Below are 20,971 nucleotides of genomic sequence, written 5' to 3'. Positions count from 1 at the left end.
TTATTTCGCAATAAAAAGAATAAAAGTGTAGAGAACAATACAATAAATTAAAATAAAAGTGGTAAAACATAAAATAATTTCATCACAAAATTAAAATACTATCTTAAGTATTTTACCAGACCATCCTTACATCAGTTCATTCCCCCTCTAACAATTTATATTTCATAAATAGTTTACTTCTAAGGAGGGACTGTTATCTATTGTAGTTCTCTTAACTAAAAAAATACAGCTACGTCGTATCGTAATATAAATGAACATATCTAATGATATCTTTTGGGTATTACCGAATCACTCTTATGTCAATATATTCCCAACTAACAATTCATCAATACCTATTAAAAAGTGGGTATTCTCTATGTTACTCCCCTCACATTAATTTTCAATTAAAAAAGATTACAACCAAGTCATTATTTGACTGGAGACACACCAAAATCCATATATGTTCACAAGGTAGAGGCTCCATATACATATTCAAATACAAAGCTTTATCAGTTTATCCCTGACTTATCTTTCTGCTCTTCAACTTATAGTGTTGGAGAAATGACAGCCCACAAGTTTTTATAGCTGCCTGTAGAAAAGAAGCCAACACAAAGCATACATAGGGTGTTTCTAGTTGTTGCAGAATGCTAAATGCTACCCTATGATTATGCAAACTGAATTTTGTCAGAAGAAGACTAATAAACCTTTTCCTTTCGATCTGATAAAACGGAGAGAAAAATAAGATATGTTCAGTCGATTGCTTTGAAACAGCATCACATGGGCAAGATGAAAGATGACTCAATGCAAATACATTTGCAGGGTACCTCAACATCAAAGGAACATAATTTAAACAAAATCTCGTCAAAATATAACGGTGGCAAGGATTTTCGACGAAAGCAACATAGGAAGCAGTTCCTTATAATACAGAGGGCAGAGTGTAGTATGCAATTATTGTGGATTTTTCTTTATTTCTATCCCATATATCAAGTGAACATTTGGCCATTAAGATATATTTTATTCTGGTCTTAGAAAGATTTTACAGTGAGTTGGATTACCATAGAGGTCCGCCAAACCCAAAGAGAAAAATAACTGCCTTACATAATGCAGCCATGGAATTTTAAGGGCATGATCTAAATTCATAATATCCTTTAAAATGCGCTGGTTTAAGGGCACAGTCTTTCTTTTCCAAATAGACAACCATAATATTAAAGGGGCCATTTTAATAGTATCACTAAAAAAAGGTAGGCCTATTACTTTATGAGGGATAGATTAAAACAGCTCAGTGGGACAGACAATAATCTCTTAGCAAATCTATCTCCTATCGATTGTAAACTGTCCACTTGTACAGTGCCCCAAATTGCTGCTCCGTAAGTGACAACAGGTATTGTTTTTGCTAGGTAGATTTTAACCATCTCCTGTATAGGCTTATTACCTACGTTTTTAGCAAATTTAAAAATTGCAGCTATACTTTAATTCACTTGTTTGGCTCTGGATGTCACCATCCCAATTTGGAATCAAAAAGGATACCCAGGTATGAAGAATTATCTACGTAATCTATTTTCCTACCTTCAATCTGATATTTTCCGGTCTTTTTTCTCCCAGCTCCCACTGTCATGATAAAGGTCTTTGTTTTAACAAGCAAGTCCAGATCCCTCATAAATGTTACATAATTTGTGATACACTTCTGTAAAGACAGAGGGGTCCTAGCCACATCATCTGCATATAGCAGGAGGCGGAGTGGCGTAGAGTCTACATAAGGAATATCCTTAGATTTTCTTTTACCAGGGCCTCATTTAATTTATTGGTGTACAGTAAGAATAAGAAACGAGCCAAAACGCAGCCCTGTCTTACTCCTTTATCAATTTTGAAAGATTTAGTACATTCTCCCTGTTTCCCATATCGGACCCTCACCGTAGCTCCTATATATAATTGCCTAATGAAGATGAATATTGTGGGATCCATCCCCATTTCCTCCGATATACCATAATTTGTTTAGCTATCGCATATTTTGCTGATACTAAAGCTAGATTTAAACACTGGTCCAGCGTGCCAATACCCTTCCTGAATCCATATTGGACTTCCGCTAGGATCCTATTTTCAGCAACCCAATCGTCCAGTCTGTTTAATAATAATCGACCCATTATTTTTTGCTGTGCTATCTATTAAAGCTATTGAGGGATAGTTTGCTGGATTTGAATCATCCCCTTTCTTAAATCTGGGATGATTAGGGATTGCTTCCCTGAAGGGAGAGGCCTTGAGTTACTCATTCCGTTAAAAACTGAGGTGTTTAAAGGAACCCATAAACTTTTATTAATGAGAAAGCTATCCACAGGGACACCATCTGGGCCAGGGAGGGTATCCGTTAGAACTACATACAAATCTCTAGAAGTGCCCATCTCATTCTTTAGAAAACATTTCTGAAAGAGATCAATCCATGTGGTCTCATCTATAAATGTTTCCAACAAGGGACCTCCCTGATCCAACAGATGTGGGGGTATTAATCACTTTCCAGAAAGCTTTGCTGTCGTTACTATTAGATGCTAGCCTTAATTTTGCCCAGGTCTCAGCTCTTAAATGTTTCTTTCCATTTTCTCTGGATTTTTTGTATGTGGCTCTGAGGATTTATATTTGATCCTTATCCCTAGGATTCCGTTTTAAAGCATTGCGGAGAATAGCCGATGCTTCTGTGCAGTTTTCATCAAACCACCGAATTGGCTGCTGAGTTCTTGCTGTAACGGGTGGGATATTTGCAGTTAGATAGTTTCTAAAATCTTATCACATGCTTGGATTACCTGATATATATATATATTTACAGAGGGATCTAGACACGTCAAGACCTCATTGTAATTAGTAGATATCACTTTGGTGGAAAGAGCCTTTTCATCAATTTTGTCCCACCTTAATGTGTATCCATTTGATCTAACAAGGATAGGTTTAGGAATCTTTCTACCCCACCATTTTATCGATGCTTATTTCCATGGGCTCATTATAGATTTTATTGCATGATTGCTCAGTTCAGTCATATTGATGTATATCTTACTGGGATTATCTCCATAGTTGGCCGAAGTTATAATATGGTCTATTAATGAGGTAACCCCGGCTCTATAAAAGAGGGAAATCATTTGGGCATCATTAGCACCTCTCTGGGCTCTGATTTCTAGATGCCAGGGTATTAATAGGCTATTTAAGGCATTTCCATATAGTGAGTGAGTAAAGTAGTTGACTACTTCCTCCTCATGGACAGTTAGGACACATTTCCGGAAGTCATCGTTCATGCATCTATTTATATTGAAATCACCAACCCAGATGGGATAAACTGGTTTTTGTTGTTGAAAATTACATCCTTCAGGATACTCTCTAATTGCTTAACCACTGAGGTTGGATCCTCAAAGCTAATATTATAGAAATGTATTATCATTAAGTTCATGCCGGGATCACCATTTAGCAGCAACATATGAATTAAGGTGAATTATTTACAAAAGCAACCAATTTAAATATAGTTCTGTTAGCTAGACAGGTTAATAGGCCTCCTTTAGCTCTCCCTCTTTTCGATGGAAGGGCTGGGGTTTTAAAGCAACGATACCCATTTAAATAAATGGGGTCCACCTCCCAGGTTTCTTGTAGACATATAGTCTGGTGATTTGCTAATTATTTATGCCACTCCTTATTACATTTTGTATTATTATATTCTGCTATGTTCAAGGAGAGAAAGATATGGTTATCATTACTCATTAACTCCGCATTGCCTATTAATCCTATTAGTATTGGGGGTGGATGAGGGCGAGCTCTGCCTATTTCCTAAGTTTCCTAACTGATTTTCCGTTATTGACGCCATCGTGCTTGACAGGCTGATTTCCCTGTTGTCCATTAAATTTGGGCTATCTGGGCGAAAACCAGTATTTATCCGGGAAGATATGAAAAAAGTGGTGGAAAGGGTGGCCACGGTCGAGAGCACTGCTAAAGACTTGGTCAGCGACACCGCCCTGCTTAAGACCCAAGTCTCCGAACTGCGTGTTGCACATGAGGCGATGGTCCTGCAGCTGGACGACTATGAGGGAAGGATGCGACGCAATAACATCCGCATTCTTGGGGTTCCGGAGCGAGCGGAGGGGCAAGCGGTGGACCTCTTTGTCGAAGAGCTGGTCCTCAAACGCCTTCAGCCCAGAGGACTCTCCAAATGCTTCACGATTGAGCGGGCTCTTCGGGTTCCGGGGGGCCGTCCAAAGCCGAGGGCGTCCCCCCGTCCCCTCCTGGCTCGAGTCTTCAACTTTCGCGATCGCGATATCATACTCCAGACTGCACGGGCAGCCCCTCCATTGACTCTTGATAACAGCAAAATCATGTCCTTCCCGGATTTCACTCTGCGGGTACAGAAGCAGCGCTGTAGCTTCCTGGACGTGAAGCGGGCCCTGCGTGATCAGGAAGGTAAATACGCCATGCTGTTTCCCGCTAAGTTGACAGTGGAATCGAATGGAAAAGCGTGGTTCTTCACCCATCCAGAAGACGCCTGGGACTGGCTCGAGGGTTGGCGTGTTGCTGAAAAGAAATCAAGGAAGGGGCACTCGGCGGCCTCCGATGCAGCAGACTGGCGCCAACAGAGACGTTCTCCTCCAAGCTCCGATGTTGATTCCCAGGGCCCGACAGATGGACGCTAAATCATGGTATGGTAAGGTTGCACAGAACTGGTCCTGACCTCTTGGGGTGCTCTGGAACTTTGCCAGGCATGTTCGTGTTGATTTGGCCCCTGGGCGGAGGGATTGTGGAGGCGCTGCCTCGGATGGGACTCGAGGGGCGAACTGTGATCGTCGTGTGGTGGGTGCTGTGGACCGTGGCCCTGGGGACGGATCGGGGCGTACCAGGGACCTATCAGTGACTTTTATGGATTGGCCGGCCCGCAGGTTCCCCGATATGCAAGTACTGTAGCTTGAACTCAGGGGCACGAGGGGTGGAGGCACCATGACGTGGCCACTGAAAGTCTGATCCAAGGCCGTTTTAAGCCTCAACGCTGTATAATGTCTGGTGGGGAGGACCGGGCCGGGGGGGGAAATTGTTCTTTTCAATTTTAAGAGTGTATGGATTGGGAGGGGGGGGGGTGCACGCTCCGTGAAGTTTGTTTATGGGTGGGCGACAGGCACTCTGCATGTTGGGGGGGTGGGTGGTTTTGTACCCGCTGAGCAGGGAGGCGTGGTTGGAGCGCAAGGAACAGGCGGCTAGGTGGGTTAAGGCGATAGCGGGTCAGGGTGGCGAGCTAGTCACGGACCCCCAGGGAATTGCTGACGTGTTTGCCGCGCATTTTGCAGAAGTCTACCGGGTCCCACAGACCTCTCAGGTCCGATGGGCCACGGACCTCCTTGCCACTATAAAGGTGCAGTGTTTGTCGCCGCAAGATTGAGCGTCACTCGAAGCTGACCTGTCACTGGCAGAAGTCCAAAAAGCTATAGTAGACGTCAGATCGGGCAAAGCGATGGGCCCTAATGGTATGCCCATTGAGCTCCTCAAACTTATGGCTGTGACGTTGGCACCCCACCTGATGAACCTATATGACGAATGCTATGAACTCGGCTGCCTACCGCCTGAAATCCGTGATGCGGCGATTGTGGGGATCCATAAGCCTGGCAAGCCGGCGGAGGATTGCCGATCGTACCGCCCCATTTCGCTGTTGCCGGTAGAAGCGAAAATCCTGGCTAAACTGGTGGCCAATCGCCTAATCCCCTATCTCTCCGACCTGATCCATCGAGATCAGTCAGGCTTCATGCCGGGTAGGAATACCGCCAGGAATCTCCGTTGTGTTAATGGTATGTTGGGACGGGTTTATAGCCTTGAAGAAAAAGCGATCTTATTGTCACTTGACGCCTCTATGGCGTTTGATACGGTAGAATGGGAATATCTCTTCGCCGTACTTGCCCGTATGGGATTGGGCCCTAAATTGCTTGGGTGGATCAGGCTGCTGTATGGGCTACCTATGGCGCATGTCTCAGTTAATAACCACCGTTCTGCCTCTTTCCCCCTTCAACGGGGCACGAGGCAGGGTTGCCCGCTGTCGCCCCTCCTTTTTGCCATGGTGCTGGAGCCTCTGGCAGTCTGGGTACGGAGTGACCCTAAGATTAGGGGCTTAAAATGGACCCACGACCATGAAGATCGTGTTTCGCTCTACGCGGACGATATATTTCTGTATTTGGCCTCACCGGCACGATCCATACGTCGGGCTCTCCATATCTTCCACATCTTCGGGGCACACTCGGGATACCGGATTAATTGGTCCAAATCACAAATGTATGTCCTTTGGGGCAAGCCCCCGCCCAGCCCAAGGGGTTACAGCATCCCAGTGGTGACTCAGGGCTTTATATATCTGGGCTTATTCCTCACACCTGACGAGAATCTTTTTTATGAGCGTAACCTCAAGAAGCCCCTGGAGCGATTGAGATCGGATGTCCTGCATTGGAGGTCACTGCCCCCGACGTTGCTGGGACGCGCCTCCCTGTTTAAGATGCTTGCGCTTCCGCAGTTTTTATATGCCCTGGAGAATGCCCCATATCTGATCCCTGACTCCTATTTTTCCCAAATCGATGGGGTGGTACGGGAGTTGCTCTGGGACGGTCGGGCCCCCAGAATTGCTGTAACTAAGCTCACTATGGGCTGGTATGATGGGGGTATAGGGCTGCCAGATGTGCGCCTTTACTATCAGGCATCGCAGCTGGCACCCATCAACAGATGGGCATTTGGCTCTCACGAAGACCCCAATTTCCGCACGGACCATTGGCTGATGGGAAGGGGGGGTTACAATAGGGCTCTCTACACCAATCCGGGTAAATTGCGTTTGACTGGCACCACGGCCCGTACGGTCGAAGCATGGCACACGGTACAATGGAAGCTAAGGTGGCATAACCGCCTCACGAAGGCCACTCCCCTATGGGAGCCGGATCTCTTAGGACACCTTAGTACATGCCCAGGATTCGACAAGTGGGACTTGATCGGAATTTCTAGGGTTGGGGACCTTTGGGTTAAGGGTAGTAAAGCCACGTTCGCAGATCTTCAAGCGAAATACCAACTCGCCCCTACGGAGACCTTTAGATATCTACAAATCAGCCATGCGATTGACTCAGCCCTCCCCCGAGATTGCCCCCTTCCAGACTCCTCCCCCCTGGAGGATCGACTCTTATTCGACCCAATGGACCATAAGGTAATATCTCTAACCTATAAAAAAATTAGTAAATAACCGGACTGACCCGATGTTGAAACCAAGAGTGGGATGGGAGCGGGACCTCGGTGGGATGGAGGATGATGATTGGAGAGACGTGCTCGCCTCCCCTCAGGAGGTGGCGATTCCGCAGAGGCTGCGACTGGTCCAGTTGAAGGTTCTCCACAGGGTTTACTTTGATGCCCTATTATTGTTTAGGTTGGGTAGGAGAACGGACGCTTTCTGCCTTAGACACTGCAATCAGACTGGCACGTTCACACAAATACTCTGGGACTGCAACCACATACAAAAGTATTGGATAGACCTTACCCGACAAATGTCCAGGGCTTGCGGCAAACCCGTTCATCCCTCCCCCAAGACCTGCCTCCTTAACATATGGGACGCAACAGACCTTACCCAGATGGAACAATCCTGGGTAACAATGGGTTGGATTATAGCCAAACGTAATATTGCCCAACAATGGGGTTCGGGGGTGCTGCCCGGGTGAGAGACTGGGCCTCTGATATGGATTACACTATGGTGGCTGAAAAGATGGTGTTCAAGGGGTGTGGGTGCCCCAAAAAATGGGATGGTAAATTGGGGAAGTGCAATAAATATAGGGGCGATATATGCATCTCTCCTTCGGTGAAGTTGAGGAGGGAGAGGCGGGCACAGTCGGCTCTGCAGGATGGGACAGGATCACCGGTCCCACCGGTTGGATGCTGTTAGAGCTCTACGATGTGGAGGGTTCACACATATTCCCAGGGGTTTCTATAACCTTTCAGATGTTGTCCACCGCCAGAGAAGACTCAGTATAGCACTAAGTAAGGTGTTAAGTATCCTCTCAATCTGTATAATTGATGTATTGCCAATAGACACTGATTCTTGCTTTGCCACTGCTGATTCTGTAATGCCTGGAAGGTTGTTGTTTAGCAATAAAAATTGTTTATTTCAAAAATTTGGGCTATCAGCTGAATGAGAGGTCGCGAGCAGTCAATCACAGCTATCTATATTTTCTAGGGCCGAGAATCTATTTGATAAAGGGATATCGAAGTTCCCTCTCAAAATTAACCAGTTCCTCCCTTGGTTTCCTTTTATACATCGTTTATACAAGTTAAGCCTTTGTATGTAAGGCGGTTTATAAACGAAACCTAGCGGGACTGTATATATCTGTGAACTTGGTTTAGAGGCCGTGGGAAGCTGGGGTAAGAGATTGGCTACCACACGAGAATTATCAAAATTCAGTATGACACAATCCCCCTCAATATACTTCGATGATGGGCCTATCCAGCATAATCTTCTGGTCGTAATAAACCGATCATATATAGAGTAGGTCAGACTGCTGGATTTTGTTAACCAGTGCCTAGCTTTAGCCAATGAGCTGGATAGTTGTTTCTTGTTGACGTGCTCTGTGAACCGTAATGTTTACCATGACTATAACAAAAGGACAGGCAGTTGGAGGGAGATCCAGAGATTGATAATTATTAGATTTCCCATGTGTGTTTGTCCAAATGTGCTGCCTCTACGGAGTTGTGCTTCCATTATCATGAGAACCTTTCATCATATTCCTAATCTCAAGCCCACTTTGAATAGCATTTTCTGATCCTGAGTTTTGTGATAAACTTGCAGCCCCTATGCCCCCCTAACGTAGCAATCCTCAAGACTGAGGATGGCACCGGTCACAAAATGGAAGTAGCAGTCGGATTCAATCTTTCCTTTCCGCATGTCTCATTTCAAGAAACCCCTTCTTTAACCATCAATGAACTAGGAAGAGTTAAATGTGCTTGGGATCTGTCAGACCCCACCCCCTCAGAGGCCACCTTGCCATCCATCAACACCTTTAACAGGTCCTCTATTGAGGTTAGATGTAACAATATTGGTTGCAGTAATAGAGATAGTTTATTGCTTAAATCATCCTCATTCCAAACAGGTGATGCAGCTTTCTTTTCTTGAATCTGATTTAGGGAGTCTGGGGAAGGGAGTATAGATGTCTTTCTCGATTTTTTGGGCTCATTAAGCAAAGTTTCTTTGGGGCATCTCTTTTTTTCTTGGGAAGGGACTTTCTAGTTGGCAAATATTATCTCTGGAGTGATTTGGGGCAATGCAGGTAAGTCCGTTATGATGGCATTAGAGGTGACGCCCTGTAATTCCATATTATCAGATGTTAAAGAGGGCTCAGTTATAGTGCTACCCCCTCCCAGTGATAGTCTTTTCTCCCTTAAGGCAATCTGATTTGATATTGCTGTTGTTGCTTTTGCCAAGGAGGAGTCTGGTGTAGATATGATACCCCACTCTGGGACTGATGGATTTACCTTCTTTTTCCCCATGTCAGCCGTAAAAGGGTTTCTAATGTCCGGTAGAAATTCAGATGTTAGAGACGGGGTCCAGACCAGCCTCCTTCGGGCTCGGATGGGCGTGGATTGGCCCGCACTTGGCCCGGGCGTTGCCCTGGCATTTCCCTGTGCACATCCCACTCCACAAGGCTGTGTGGGCCTTTTAAAGCACGTTGTAGGAACCAGAGGGCTTGCAGGAAACAGAGTCCCAAACGGTGCAGCTAGAAAGTATGCACAGCTTGCTCCCCCTCTCCTCGATTCAGCAGACCACAGGGTTGTTGGAGGCTACAGAGGCCGCGGGGCTGTGTGGTGCTTTTTAAGCACGTTGTGGGAACCAGAGGCCTCACTGAAAACACATTCCCTAGCAGTGCCGCTGGGAAGAATGCACGGCTTGCTTTCCTTCTCCTTGAGTCAGCAGATCACAGGGTCGTTGGCGGCTACAGACGCGAAGGGGCTGCATGGTGCTTTTTAAGCACGTTGTGGAAACCAGAGGGCTCATGGGAAACAGAGTCCCCAGCGGTGATGCTTGATTCAGCAGATCACAGGGTCCTTGGCTGCTAATGAGGCTGCGTGGCGCTTTTTAAGAGCGTTGTAGGAACGAAAGGACTCACAGGAAACCGAGTCCCTAGTGGTGCAGCTGGAAAGTATGCAGAGCTTGCTCCCCCTCTCCTTGATTCGGCAGATCACAGGGTCGTTAGCGTAGGCATTAGTTTTTGATTCAATGCCCTGAGTTGCTATTTCAGGAGATCAAGCTTTGGGTGTTTGTACTACTGCAGTAACATCCCCTTGACACAAAGCAGTTTTTGCACTTTGAAAAAATGCAGCTTGGTAATGCAAAACACAGTTTGCGCTGGATAGTCGATAGCATGAGTTGCTTTGCATCACCCTAGCGCCAGCACGAAGCCTTAGTAAATCTGTGCCAAGATGTCATGCTGCGCAATGACATACTCTATTCTGACTAAATTATGGCATCTAGGTGACTTAAAACATGAGACAAAGTCTCCACTCCTGTAAATGATTGTAGAGTCTTTATCTCACAAAATGTAGGAGCACTGGTCAGTAAGCAGATTATAAGAGCTGTGGATTTTACCTTGTCCTTATGAGCATCCATTTCACCATGTATTTTCTCCGGTGTGTAGTAGGTGTGCCCTACAGAGCCCAAAGCTGAAAATCGTAGGATAGTCTGTCTTCCAGCAGTGTTCATCAAGCTGAATATCTCTATATTGCTGGGACTTGCTGGCAGAATTTCGGACATCACTTCCTTAAATCGGTCAAGTCTGCTGACCCCAAATTCATCTTTGTGTAGGAGGTCTTCTGCTTTTAAATCTGAGAGCAAGAACAGGATCAGATGCTGGTTATACAGAATCAAAAACATTCACAGCCTCATTCAGAGAAGGCCACAGGTGCAAAAATGGTGTCAGATATGAGATAAGTAGATTATTGCACAAGTAACACAATTTTCTATTCAAACAAATGCAATATTAACGCATCAGAAATTGCACTAATACTGCATCACACCATAGGACAACCATGCTCTTAAACAGGCATAAAGTGGGTGCTAACACTGCAGCATACAAAGTGTAAAAATACTCAGCAATACCATTTCTACATTTTATTCCACACTTAAAGTTAAATCTGCCATAGTACTATGAATGGGGGATCTGGCAGTGCAATTACCAATTGACAGTATTCAGGGATAGCCCCTGAATACTAGAACACACAGACACAACACACAATTACAAATCCAGTGCCTTTTTAACGTACAGTAAATTACATACCTCTCTTTCACACATTGACACAACTGAACTTAGAATTCACAATAAAAGCAGCCCTATTTACTTTATGAGCATATGCAAAACGTGCACTTTTGCTCCAAGGAGTTAAAACACTCTTCATGTATTGTAAAGGTAATAGTATTGTGTGTTAAGAGTAAAGGATGACGTGAATAAGCATTACTTTTTCTAAGGAGCACATTTCATTTGTTCAGAGAAAGGGGACTGAAGGCGGCCATTGAGGTGCACAGCCTGGTGCTGATCACTTTTATATGTTCCATGAAGAACATACACTCTGATAGGGAGAGCCTTAGAGTGGCCCAACAGTACTGACTCCTTCATGCTTGTTTGTGTACTTCTAATCCATATTTGCCCCACAAATTTCTGGGCCCCAGAATGTTTGCTGGTGACGACTCCTTGTCCACAGGTGTTGATGGTGCAGGACTGTACGCTAAGTCCTTTTCTCTGGGAAGTGGACATACTCCCATTCTCTCATCAGCCTAACAGGAAGGTACTTCTGTCTTACGCTTTCTACATACTACTACAGTACCACCATTTCATCCCTTTTGTTAGGCTTCCCTAACCTTTGAAACATTATCTTGTGCCACCATGCTCTTTTGCAGAATTGTACTTCCATCATCCCTTTTTAGAATGACAGAAGTTTGGTCAGGGCATCATGGTAAAACCTCTAAACTCTTGGTGTAACTCACCTTTAAGATGTAACGTAGCCGAGTTTCGTATGAGGTCATCTTGCAATGCTTTCACGTGAACCTTGACGGTAGAAATTACATCAGGCCAGACTGCATCGGAAACCCGGAATTTTAGGTCGTATGTCCCAGGAGGAGCAGGATCTATCATTGTTAGGGTGCCAGTACTTTTAGTCAAACTAAAATACCTAAAAGCAGCCAAATAAAATAAACAATACATTTTGTTTAAAGACATGCTAATGCTTTATGAGCGTTCCCAGGACCTGTTTTCACCCATCTAGATACATTATGACAGGCAAGATGGTACACTAGCTGATACTGCTACCAGCTTAAAGCACCCAGATCATGGTATTGAGAAGGACTGGAAGAATGAGAAGAGAAGGAACAGTAATTTACCATGTTAAGTTATGAAATCCTATCTGAAGGCTTCAGTGTATCACATATTTCTGGGAATCTTCAACTGGTTTAAGAGAGGCTCAGAAAATATGTTCTGCTGCACTGAAATATGCATTATCGTGCCCCATGCATTTGTTTTGTCCACCCTCGATGTGGACTGCAGATGCCTTATTTCTGTGTTTCTCACCAATAAAAACAAATATTACTGGATCCAGCAGTGTGACGGTTGAATTCCATTTAAAATTTAGTACAATACCTGAGCTCTGATAGGCCCACTGATGCCACAACACCAGAGCAATGAGCAGATGTTTAGTTTTTATTCAGTGTCTCTTACCTGGGCAATCGAGTTTCCGACTCAAATGTTTTGTTGCCCCAGTCATCATCATCTGGTGCATAGATCTGTCCAAGAATTGTTGGTGGCCAATTCCCTGTTGGTAAAAAGGGTTGGAAGTTAATTTTGGAAGCTCAAACTCTTTTAATAATTTTTGTAACATAATTGTTGTTTTTGGTGATAAGTTAAGCGATTTTGGGTTACAGATTTCGGGGCATATTTTGCGAATTTTTTTACAATTTAATCAGCATTTTAGAGGACATTTACAATGTTGTTGGGTCAGAATATCATTCTCAAACCAATTGGGAGTAACTGTAAGCATTTGAGAATACCTGGAAGCCGATTGCAGTGGAATAGTAGATTCATTGAGCAGAGGTTTATTGGTCAACGATGGGGATGCTTTAGGGTGCATCATGTCAATTTGTGCTAGGATGGGCCTCAGTCATGAGAGTGAGTGTCAGTCCCTAGATGACGTAGGCATGAGTGTAGAATCAAGATGTACACACTTGAAATCTCTGGCTGCATACTCAGTCTGACAGAATCCTTCCTCACTTTGGTGGGAATTCCTGCCTACTCTGGCTTCGATACACCTGATAGCCAACCAGGCCTATATGGAAATATCTGGGATGAGTGTTGTGGCCTTTCCAGTTTTTTAAGGTGTTAACCTGCAAGTACATACATTTTGAGAGCATCATTGTATTCTTCCAGTGGAAACTCAATGTCCCAAACATAGTTCTGCCAGAAGCATAATAATGGGAGCTGCATGTTTAATGCTAGGGGTGTTTTTTTAGTGCATGCCTTGCATGTATGTGTGGTAAAGAACCTGGGGCCTGATATATGAGAAGGCTTTTGTCCCATACAAAGACTGTCTTGCACAAAGTAGCAGGCTTTGCAAGGATGAAAAACTATTTTAAATATTTTTTAAATGACTGAGTCGCAAATATCTTGACAAATCACTTTGGTAACATCGGGGCTCCTTGTGAATCACAAGAAAAAATTAGGTTGCAAAGAGACTTTTTGCTCTTCCTTGCGATTCCCCAGGAATTGTACCAGTGTTCTGTGATGATGGATGTGGTCACTAACATTGAGAGTCAACCTGCTGCCTTTGTCAGTCACTAACCATTCAATCGGTGAATGCTATCCATAAGGGAAAGCTTGTGTTGCATGTGTGACAGCTGCAGGCTGCACGTGGAGGAGCATAGACCGGGCTTGCAACAAAGCACTACTGAAGACAAATGCAGAGGGGGAGGTCTTCTGTCCCTTGCAAGCCGCCACCTTATTTACATACAGTCACAAGGCTTTGAAGAAGGAATCCTATCTCATGAATATTGATGAGGCAGATATCTGCGAATTCGGTTAACTAGACTCCCTGAGTTTAATCAGATTGATACATCCGGCAGAGCAGGAAGAACTGCTCAGGAGAGGGTAAAGCCCCTCATTTGCAATGACAAAGGGTTATTTGTGCACACCAAATTTTCATCATGATTCTCTTCTCAGCCTTGCGAACGTTTTATAGTGATAATATAAATGCAGCTGAGCAACAATAAATTGTTGTCTATGTTATCAACTGTGGGCCGCCGGCTGGCTTGCCAAATATTTTTGCGCACATATATATGGTCATATATATGGTTAAAGTATAATCACATTGATGAGGCAGATATCTGCGAATTCGGTTAACCAGACTCTCTGAGTTTAATCATGATTACCAGAATTGGGAATGGTGAAATTAACCCTTGTAAATAGGATCTGCAATATAAAATTCCAGAGGAATGGTGGAAATTTGTGTTTGCACATTCAGTCTTACAGGAGGGTTTAGAGCTCTTGTAGGAAAGTTGAAGAATGGTCTCAAAGTTATAATCAGGATGGATTTACCAATGCTTGGAAGGAAGTAGTTTCCACCCAAGAAAAGCACAGACTTGTGGCAAAGGCAGGAGTAAATGTGTTTCCAGGATGAGTGTAGTGGAAGCATCTCTAAAGTTAATGGAACTGTAGTGGAAGAGATTTCCCTCTGGAAAATAGATGTTTATGTATGGTCCGTTGCTTAATTGCATAATAATTTGAAAATTCAAAAAAAGGTGGAAATCTGCTCCAAACATACGAGTTACACTACAGGAGCATATGTCCAACATTTGCTAGGATAACTGTGTTGAAGTGGGCCCTATTTCACCATTACTTGGCTTCCAACAGAGCTCTATAGGCAATGGGCATCTATAGAGCTTTTATTTTATAATGGTCTGCTTTTGAAATCAGCCTGAGATTCTCTTTTCAGTTACCCTGACTCTCTCTCTTTCTTTTCTTACATCCCTGTGCCCTTCAATCTCTTCTGCTCATTCCCTACTGTTTCCAGTAACACTTCTGCTTCTGATTGAGGTGCAACCCTAAAATAATTAAACAGTTATTGGGAATATTTAATAGCCCAGTGTTATTAGACTGGGGTCATACAGTTAAGAGGAATAAGACAAATGCTCAATTACCTAACTCACCTCAAAAAGAGAATAGTCTATTCAAGTTTAGACGTAGATGTATTCTTTAAGTCAATTATAGTTATTTTATCAACCTTGGATGGATCAAAGACTAGTACAGTGGTCTTCAATCTTTATAACATTGCACCCCCTTCATGTTAAAAAAATATATATAGGTGCCCCAGAGAATGACAATTATATTTGCTCATAATTGTTCTAAACCATTGGCAAATCTGACCGTATTAAGAATTTCAAAAATTGCAGATATGGTCACTTATTCCTTTAATAAAATGCAATCAAGTACATGATTGCCAACAATAATGTGGCAGCCTGGACTCCTCCCTTTAAGTGCAAGATAATCTATAGTGTGATCCTTTATCAGAAAGGGGGAGGGACTTTGAGGTTTATTTGTAGCCCCCCTCACACTTTGACACCATCCTCCAGCCAATACATGAGTGATAAAAGACATTTGATGGCCCACTAAGGAGTGGCTCACTGCCACCCTCTTTTCTTTCATTATAAAATACAGCACTGTTTTAAGCACTGTGTTTGTCTCTGTTCCCTAGGGGCATAACTAATGCTTCTCGTGGCAAGAGACTGGTGCATCTCTCCACAAGATCAAATCAGGCCTCGCATCCCAGTTTGAAGATCTCCGGACTACTATGTTACAACTATCCAAATCTGTAGCTATTATTTTAACACCATCAGAGGGTTTACGGCTGAGATGGCTCTGCGCGATTCAAACCAGGGTCCTCTAGTATTTACTCAGATCCCTGCAGATGGCGCTCAAATCACTGAACTATTCAATCAACAGTAGCAGGAATACAGACAAAAACTGGTTATTGAATGTGAAGAGAAAGTTATTGGTAACACACAGGGCAATGTTCTCCATTTTACATACTATACAAGTGTTGTTTTTCCAAAATTCATCAATTACATATTACCTTTGTGGGTATAAATGTAGACATCCTTATGGCCAGCGGCATGAGGGGTATCATTTTCATCCCCAATTGTTATAGTGAGTGTATTTGTAGCAGTCATAGGTGGGCTTCCGCTGTCTGTTATAATAATAGGCAGGTGGAACGCCTTCTGTTTTTCCCGGTCAAAGAGTCTTAGAGCTGTGATGGTCGCAGTGTTGTTTCTATTGTCGGTCAGAGTGAAATCGGAGGAATTACGGTAGTCTGGTGGCAGAGAAAATGTAAAAGGTGAACCATTTTCTGAAGAGTCACGATCAACAGCATGTACTAAGTAAGATGTCTGGTTAACCTGGACCACATGCGGTCCTGGCATATTTTCCAAAACAACAGGGCTGTACACAGTTTCGAACACAGGCTTATTGTCATTTACATCAAGCACACTGATGAGCACTGTAGCGGTCCCAGTTTGTGAAGGTGATCCTTGGTCTCTCGCAAGTACAATCAGAGTATACTGTTGAACTGTTTCTCGATCAAGTGCATTGCCAATCATCACATGCCCAGCTTGGTCAACTGCAAACTGGTTCAGGGGGTCAGACTCTGCCTGGATCAAAAAGGAAATATATCCATTCATCCCAGAATCCTCATCCGTGGCTGTAAGTTTGGCTACCGTGGTGCCAACAGGTACATTTTCAAAGATAGGATCCACCTGTAGAAACTGTGGAACCAAAACTGGAGCATGGTCATTTGAGTCTTCTACCATAATCACGCAGGATGCCGTGCTGGTGAAATGAAGATCTTCCACTTTCACAGTAAGGTTAAACTTTCGTTCATGGGGATTCTCATAGTCTACTTTCTTCTTCAGTCTAATCATGGCATGTTGTTCATGTTTATTATGTTCAATGTAAAACTTCTGTTCTTCATCTCCTCCAACAATGCTAAAAGTTAGATGAGAGTTCTCTCCCAGGTCAGAATCCAGTGCTGTTACCACCAGCACCGAAGAGTCGATCTCACTTGTTTCTGGGATCACTGCTTGCCAGAAACGTTGAGTAAATTCTGGAATGTGGTCATTCACATCTAAAACATGGATAGTTGCAGTTCCCGTTCCTGTTAATCCTCCACCATCGCTTGCTTCAACAGTCAGAAAATATTTATCATTCTTTTCTCTGTCTAACATTCCATTGGCCAGGTGAATAGCTCCACTACTAGGGTTAATACTGAATAGGTCCACGTTTAACCCGCTACTTACACTGTCAATGATCCGATAGGTAAGAACAGCATATGATCCAACATGAACATCATCCAAATCAACTGCGGCCATTTCCATCACCAGTGTGCCTGCCGGAGAATTTTCAAACACACTGCCATTGCATTTATCAGGCATACAGAGGAATTTTGGTGCATTATCATTTATGTCGATGACAGTGATGATGATGTCAGAAAATCCAGTTAGTCCTTCTCCTCCCTCATCTGTAGCCAAGACAACAAATCGCCAAAGTGCACGCTCTTCGCGGTCAAGAGTCTTCTGAGCAAAAATGTTGCCGGACTTCCGGTCTATAGTAAATACATTTTCGGCACCATACCCATGAAGAGAATACCGGATTTCTCCTTGATTAATGTCATCATCAGGATCGGATGCTGAAACCTAGAAAATAAAGGGTGGTATAGTGAAATTTGTTGTACCATTTAAAAGTTAACATCTTGATAATCAGGAGAAAATAGTTCAGGCATTCATGTCACATGTATAAAACTTTCCTCGATCTGATCAGACAAATGTGGCACAAGGCTTTCTAGGTTGCTCTTGGTCTCCACTCCTGCTTCTGTAAAGAGATCTGAAATGTTGGTATCCAAGTTATCAATGTAACAACTCATCTTATAAGTTCTATCAAATAACTAGTTGGGCATGGTCTGAAATATGTCTTGCATTTGTTGAACCAACAACCACCCCCAGGCCCCAGCGCACTTGAGGATGGTGTCAGCCAAGCCACTGGACCACTGCTTTTCTGACGGGCTTTGAAATCAGGCTGATGGGAATAGATTCAGAACAGACGCTCTAGGAGGTACATTGCTAATACTAGAACCATTAAAAGATTGTATTTCAAGGCAAGCTAAGAATGCCAGACTCATCTATTCTGCCTGTTTCCTACCTAATGTAGAGCTCCAAATGCTAAAGAAATCTACATCTTCCTTCTCAATTTACTACTGCTTTCTCACTTCTGTGTTTTTATGAAACTTTGTGCCTTGAATAAAGATTTTGATTTTTTCACTCTTTTTGGGAGTAAGTTCAATGTATTTACTGCTCGTACCAAGAAAAACTATTCTTTTTATTTCTTCCAAGCTAATCATGTTCAAAGTCAGGAATCTTATTGCCCTTTTTATCTAAAGAATTGCTCAACTAATGATTGGCTTATGGGCAAATCTGATCGCTTTGTAGAGTACTGATTGGCAAGTACATAATTCATCAACTTTTTGATGCAACATATTTGAAAAGGAATGTACAGATGTCCATAAAGCATATTACACTTTAAAAAAAAAAGATTTCACTTATAAGTCTTCATAACTATACCGAAATGAACAAAATTCTGACTGAAGAAGTCTCCTACCTGAAGCACAAAGCCGGGTAATTCAGCCAACTCCTCGGTCACATTGCCATAGTATTCATTGATGGTGAAGACTGGGGCTTCATCGTTTTTATTGACAACCCTTACAATGACCACAGCGTAGTCTTCCCATTTACCATCCGAGGCTGAGAGTTCAAGTTCGTACCTGGGCACCGCTTCATAATCCAGTGGTTGAGAAATGAAGATCACACCTGTTTCCGGTTCAATATTGAACATACCACCAACATTTCCGGCTGTAATCAGGTACCTTATTTTGGCGTTTGCCCCTGAGAACATAAATACAGTGTTGGATAGTGCATGCCTTTTTCTTTAATGAGGTCACTAACATCACACAAAAATGTGCATCAAAGCATAATATTATGTAGGTTGAATTTCTTTATTCTGATTGTATACTGTTTTATACACTTCAGTGCTTAATACAGCTTTAAAATGTACCATAAAAATACATAAATCAATAAAACTGATCCTGCAACTTACTTCACTGAAAAAACATGTTTCCTTGACAACCCCCTTGAGAAGCACACAAAAACAACAAAGCTGAAGTTCAACAGAGAACTCATAAGCATCTTATTGGAATCTGCAGGGTAGGACTGAGAGGTAATGACACTGGAATAAATACTAGTGCAAGGTGTGGTTTTTTCCATGCATAGTATCACTACTCCTCTACAGGTTCTGCAGGTCAAAGCAGGTGCATATGATATTAATACAGCACATTTTTCTCCAGCTGCAAGACTTGGAATCTTACACTTTTTATCTACATACATTTTGCCAGATGTTACTTGGTGAATTTGCGCTGAGAAAAACACCAGGTCAGTGCTAAGCGAGAGTCCTATAAGAGTCCACAGTTCTCCGTGGGTGAAGGAAAGAAGTCAGGACTTTGGCGCAAAGAATAGTTATTATGTAGAGTATTTCTATGTTAAGTCAAACAGTAAGGAACACACCTTTGATGGGAAAAGTAGATGTTCATGAAGGTAGATGGTTTTAAATCACTCTTCACCACTGAAATTAGGAAAGGTCTAGTCTCTCTTTCCTGTTTCTTCTCCTACTTTTACACCTGTCTCCCCACTGAAATTCTTTCGATACCTTCCTTTATTGACTTTCCTGACTCCGAGATCCTTTCCTGCTGAAAATATACTATCCCCACCTCTACTCCTTAAGATCCTTCTACTCCTCCCATATCCATTTACCTTTCACTTCTTCTCTACCTCCCAGCACCACAACCTGTTTTTCTCTTCCAGTACTTTCCCAGATGCCTTTACACACACTAAAAGCATCCTTCACTTCTTTGGAAGCAAACTTTCGGATATTCTTTTTCTGCTGATTTTCATCTTATCTCTTTACTTCTTTTTTTCTTTCAGATCTGACTGACCCAATGTGAGACACACACTACATATTTTCCTTGCCTTATTCTATTTCCTGCCTGCAATCTTGGGCATATCTTGACTTGCCTGGAGGATTGTCCTGTTTCTTTGCTGTGGTTTTCCGTGCTGAACTCCTTTTGGCAGGGCTGCGGGCCGACGTGCTCGATTACTGCTGCAGCCCAGAGTGACTCTTTACCGGCCCAACATTATCGCCACACCCTGGTGGGACTCGAAGTCCCAGGGTGCACCACATCGCCCTAATTGCCATCATCTGCCGTGGGGGGAGGCGTGACCATCGCGCTATAAAGCGCTGCCTCTACCCCCGTGGCGCTGGAGGATTTTCCTGTTTTCTTGCTGTGGTTTTCCGTGCTGAACTCCTTTTGGCTGGGCTGCGGGCCGAAGGGCTCGATTGCTGCTGCCCAGAGTGACTCTTCACCTGCCCAACATCACCGCCACACCCTGGTGGGACGTGGGGTCCTAGGGTGCACCACATCGCCCTTATTGCCATCAGCTGCCATGGAGTGCTATAAAGCGCTACCTCTACTCCCGCGGCACGGGACGTGCCTGGGCAAAGCCCGGGCCAAGGGCGGGCCCGTCTGAGCCTGTCAGAGACCGTAAGAGGCTGGGCTGGGTCACCCCCCTAAAAGTTTGGCTTTGGGTCTGATATTGCATATTTTCTTAGTATTACTGTCATTATATAATAATTAGTGGCTAGATACTGTCAAATATGAGTAAGTGTAAGCCCCACACTTTTTAACGTTTACATGCGCCCTTTGGCAGAGATTGTCGAGCCTTTTAAGGTTAAGTTCATTACGTACGCTGACGACACTCAGCTTATTGTGTCCCTCAATCTTTTAGACAACAAGAAGTCCATTTTGGCTAATTGTCTGGAAAAGGTTTCGGCATGGATGGACTCTT

At 43.5% G+C, this 20,971-nt stretch overlaps 1 protein-coding gene across 1 annotated transcript in view; it reads right to left on the bottom strand.

The window, feature by feature from the left end:
- LOC146776290 (neural-cadherin-like) overlaps positions 1-20,971 on the bottom strand; it is a 567,428-nt gene that overhangs the window by 238,803 nt on the left and 307,654 nt on the right. The window contains exons 17-21 of the mRNA XM_085637108.1: positions 18,675-18,958; positions 16,102-17,716; positions 12,699-12,792; positions 11,972-12,156; positions 10,580-10,815 (exon numbers count right to left, since the gene is read on the bottom strand). Of these exons, the coding sequence (XP_085493234.1) occupies positions 10,580-10,815; positions 11,972-12,156; positions 12,699-12,792; positions 16,102-17,716; positions 18,675-18,958 (2,414 nt within the window). The remainder of the gene's footprint in view (positions 1-10,579; positions 10,816-11,971; positions 12,157-12,698; positions 12,793-16,101; positions 17,717-18,674; positions 18,959-20,971) is intronic.

Source organism: Triturus cristatus, chromosome 12, assembly GCF_964204655.1.
Source record: "Triturus cristatus chromosome 12, aTriCri1.1, whole genome shotgun sequence".
In the NCBI taxonomy this organism is placed as follows: domain Eukaryota; kingdom Metazoa; phylum Chordata; class Amphibia; order Caudata; family Salamandridae; genus Triturus; species Triturus cristatus.
This window is presented reverse-complemented; position numbering and strand designations above follow the sequence as displayed.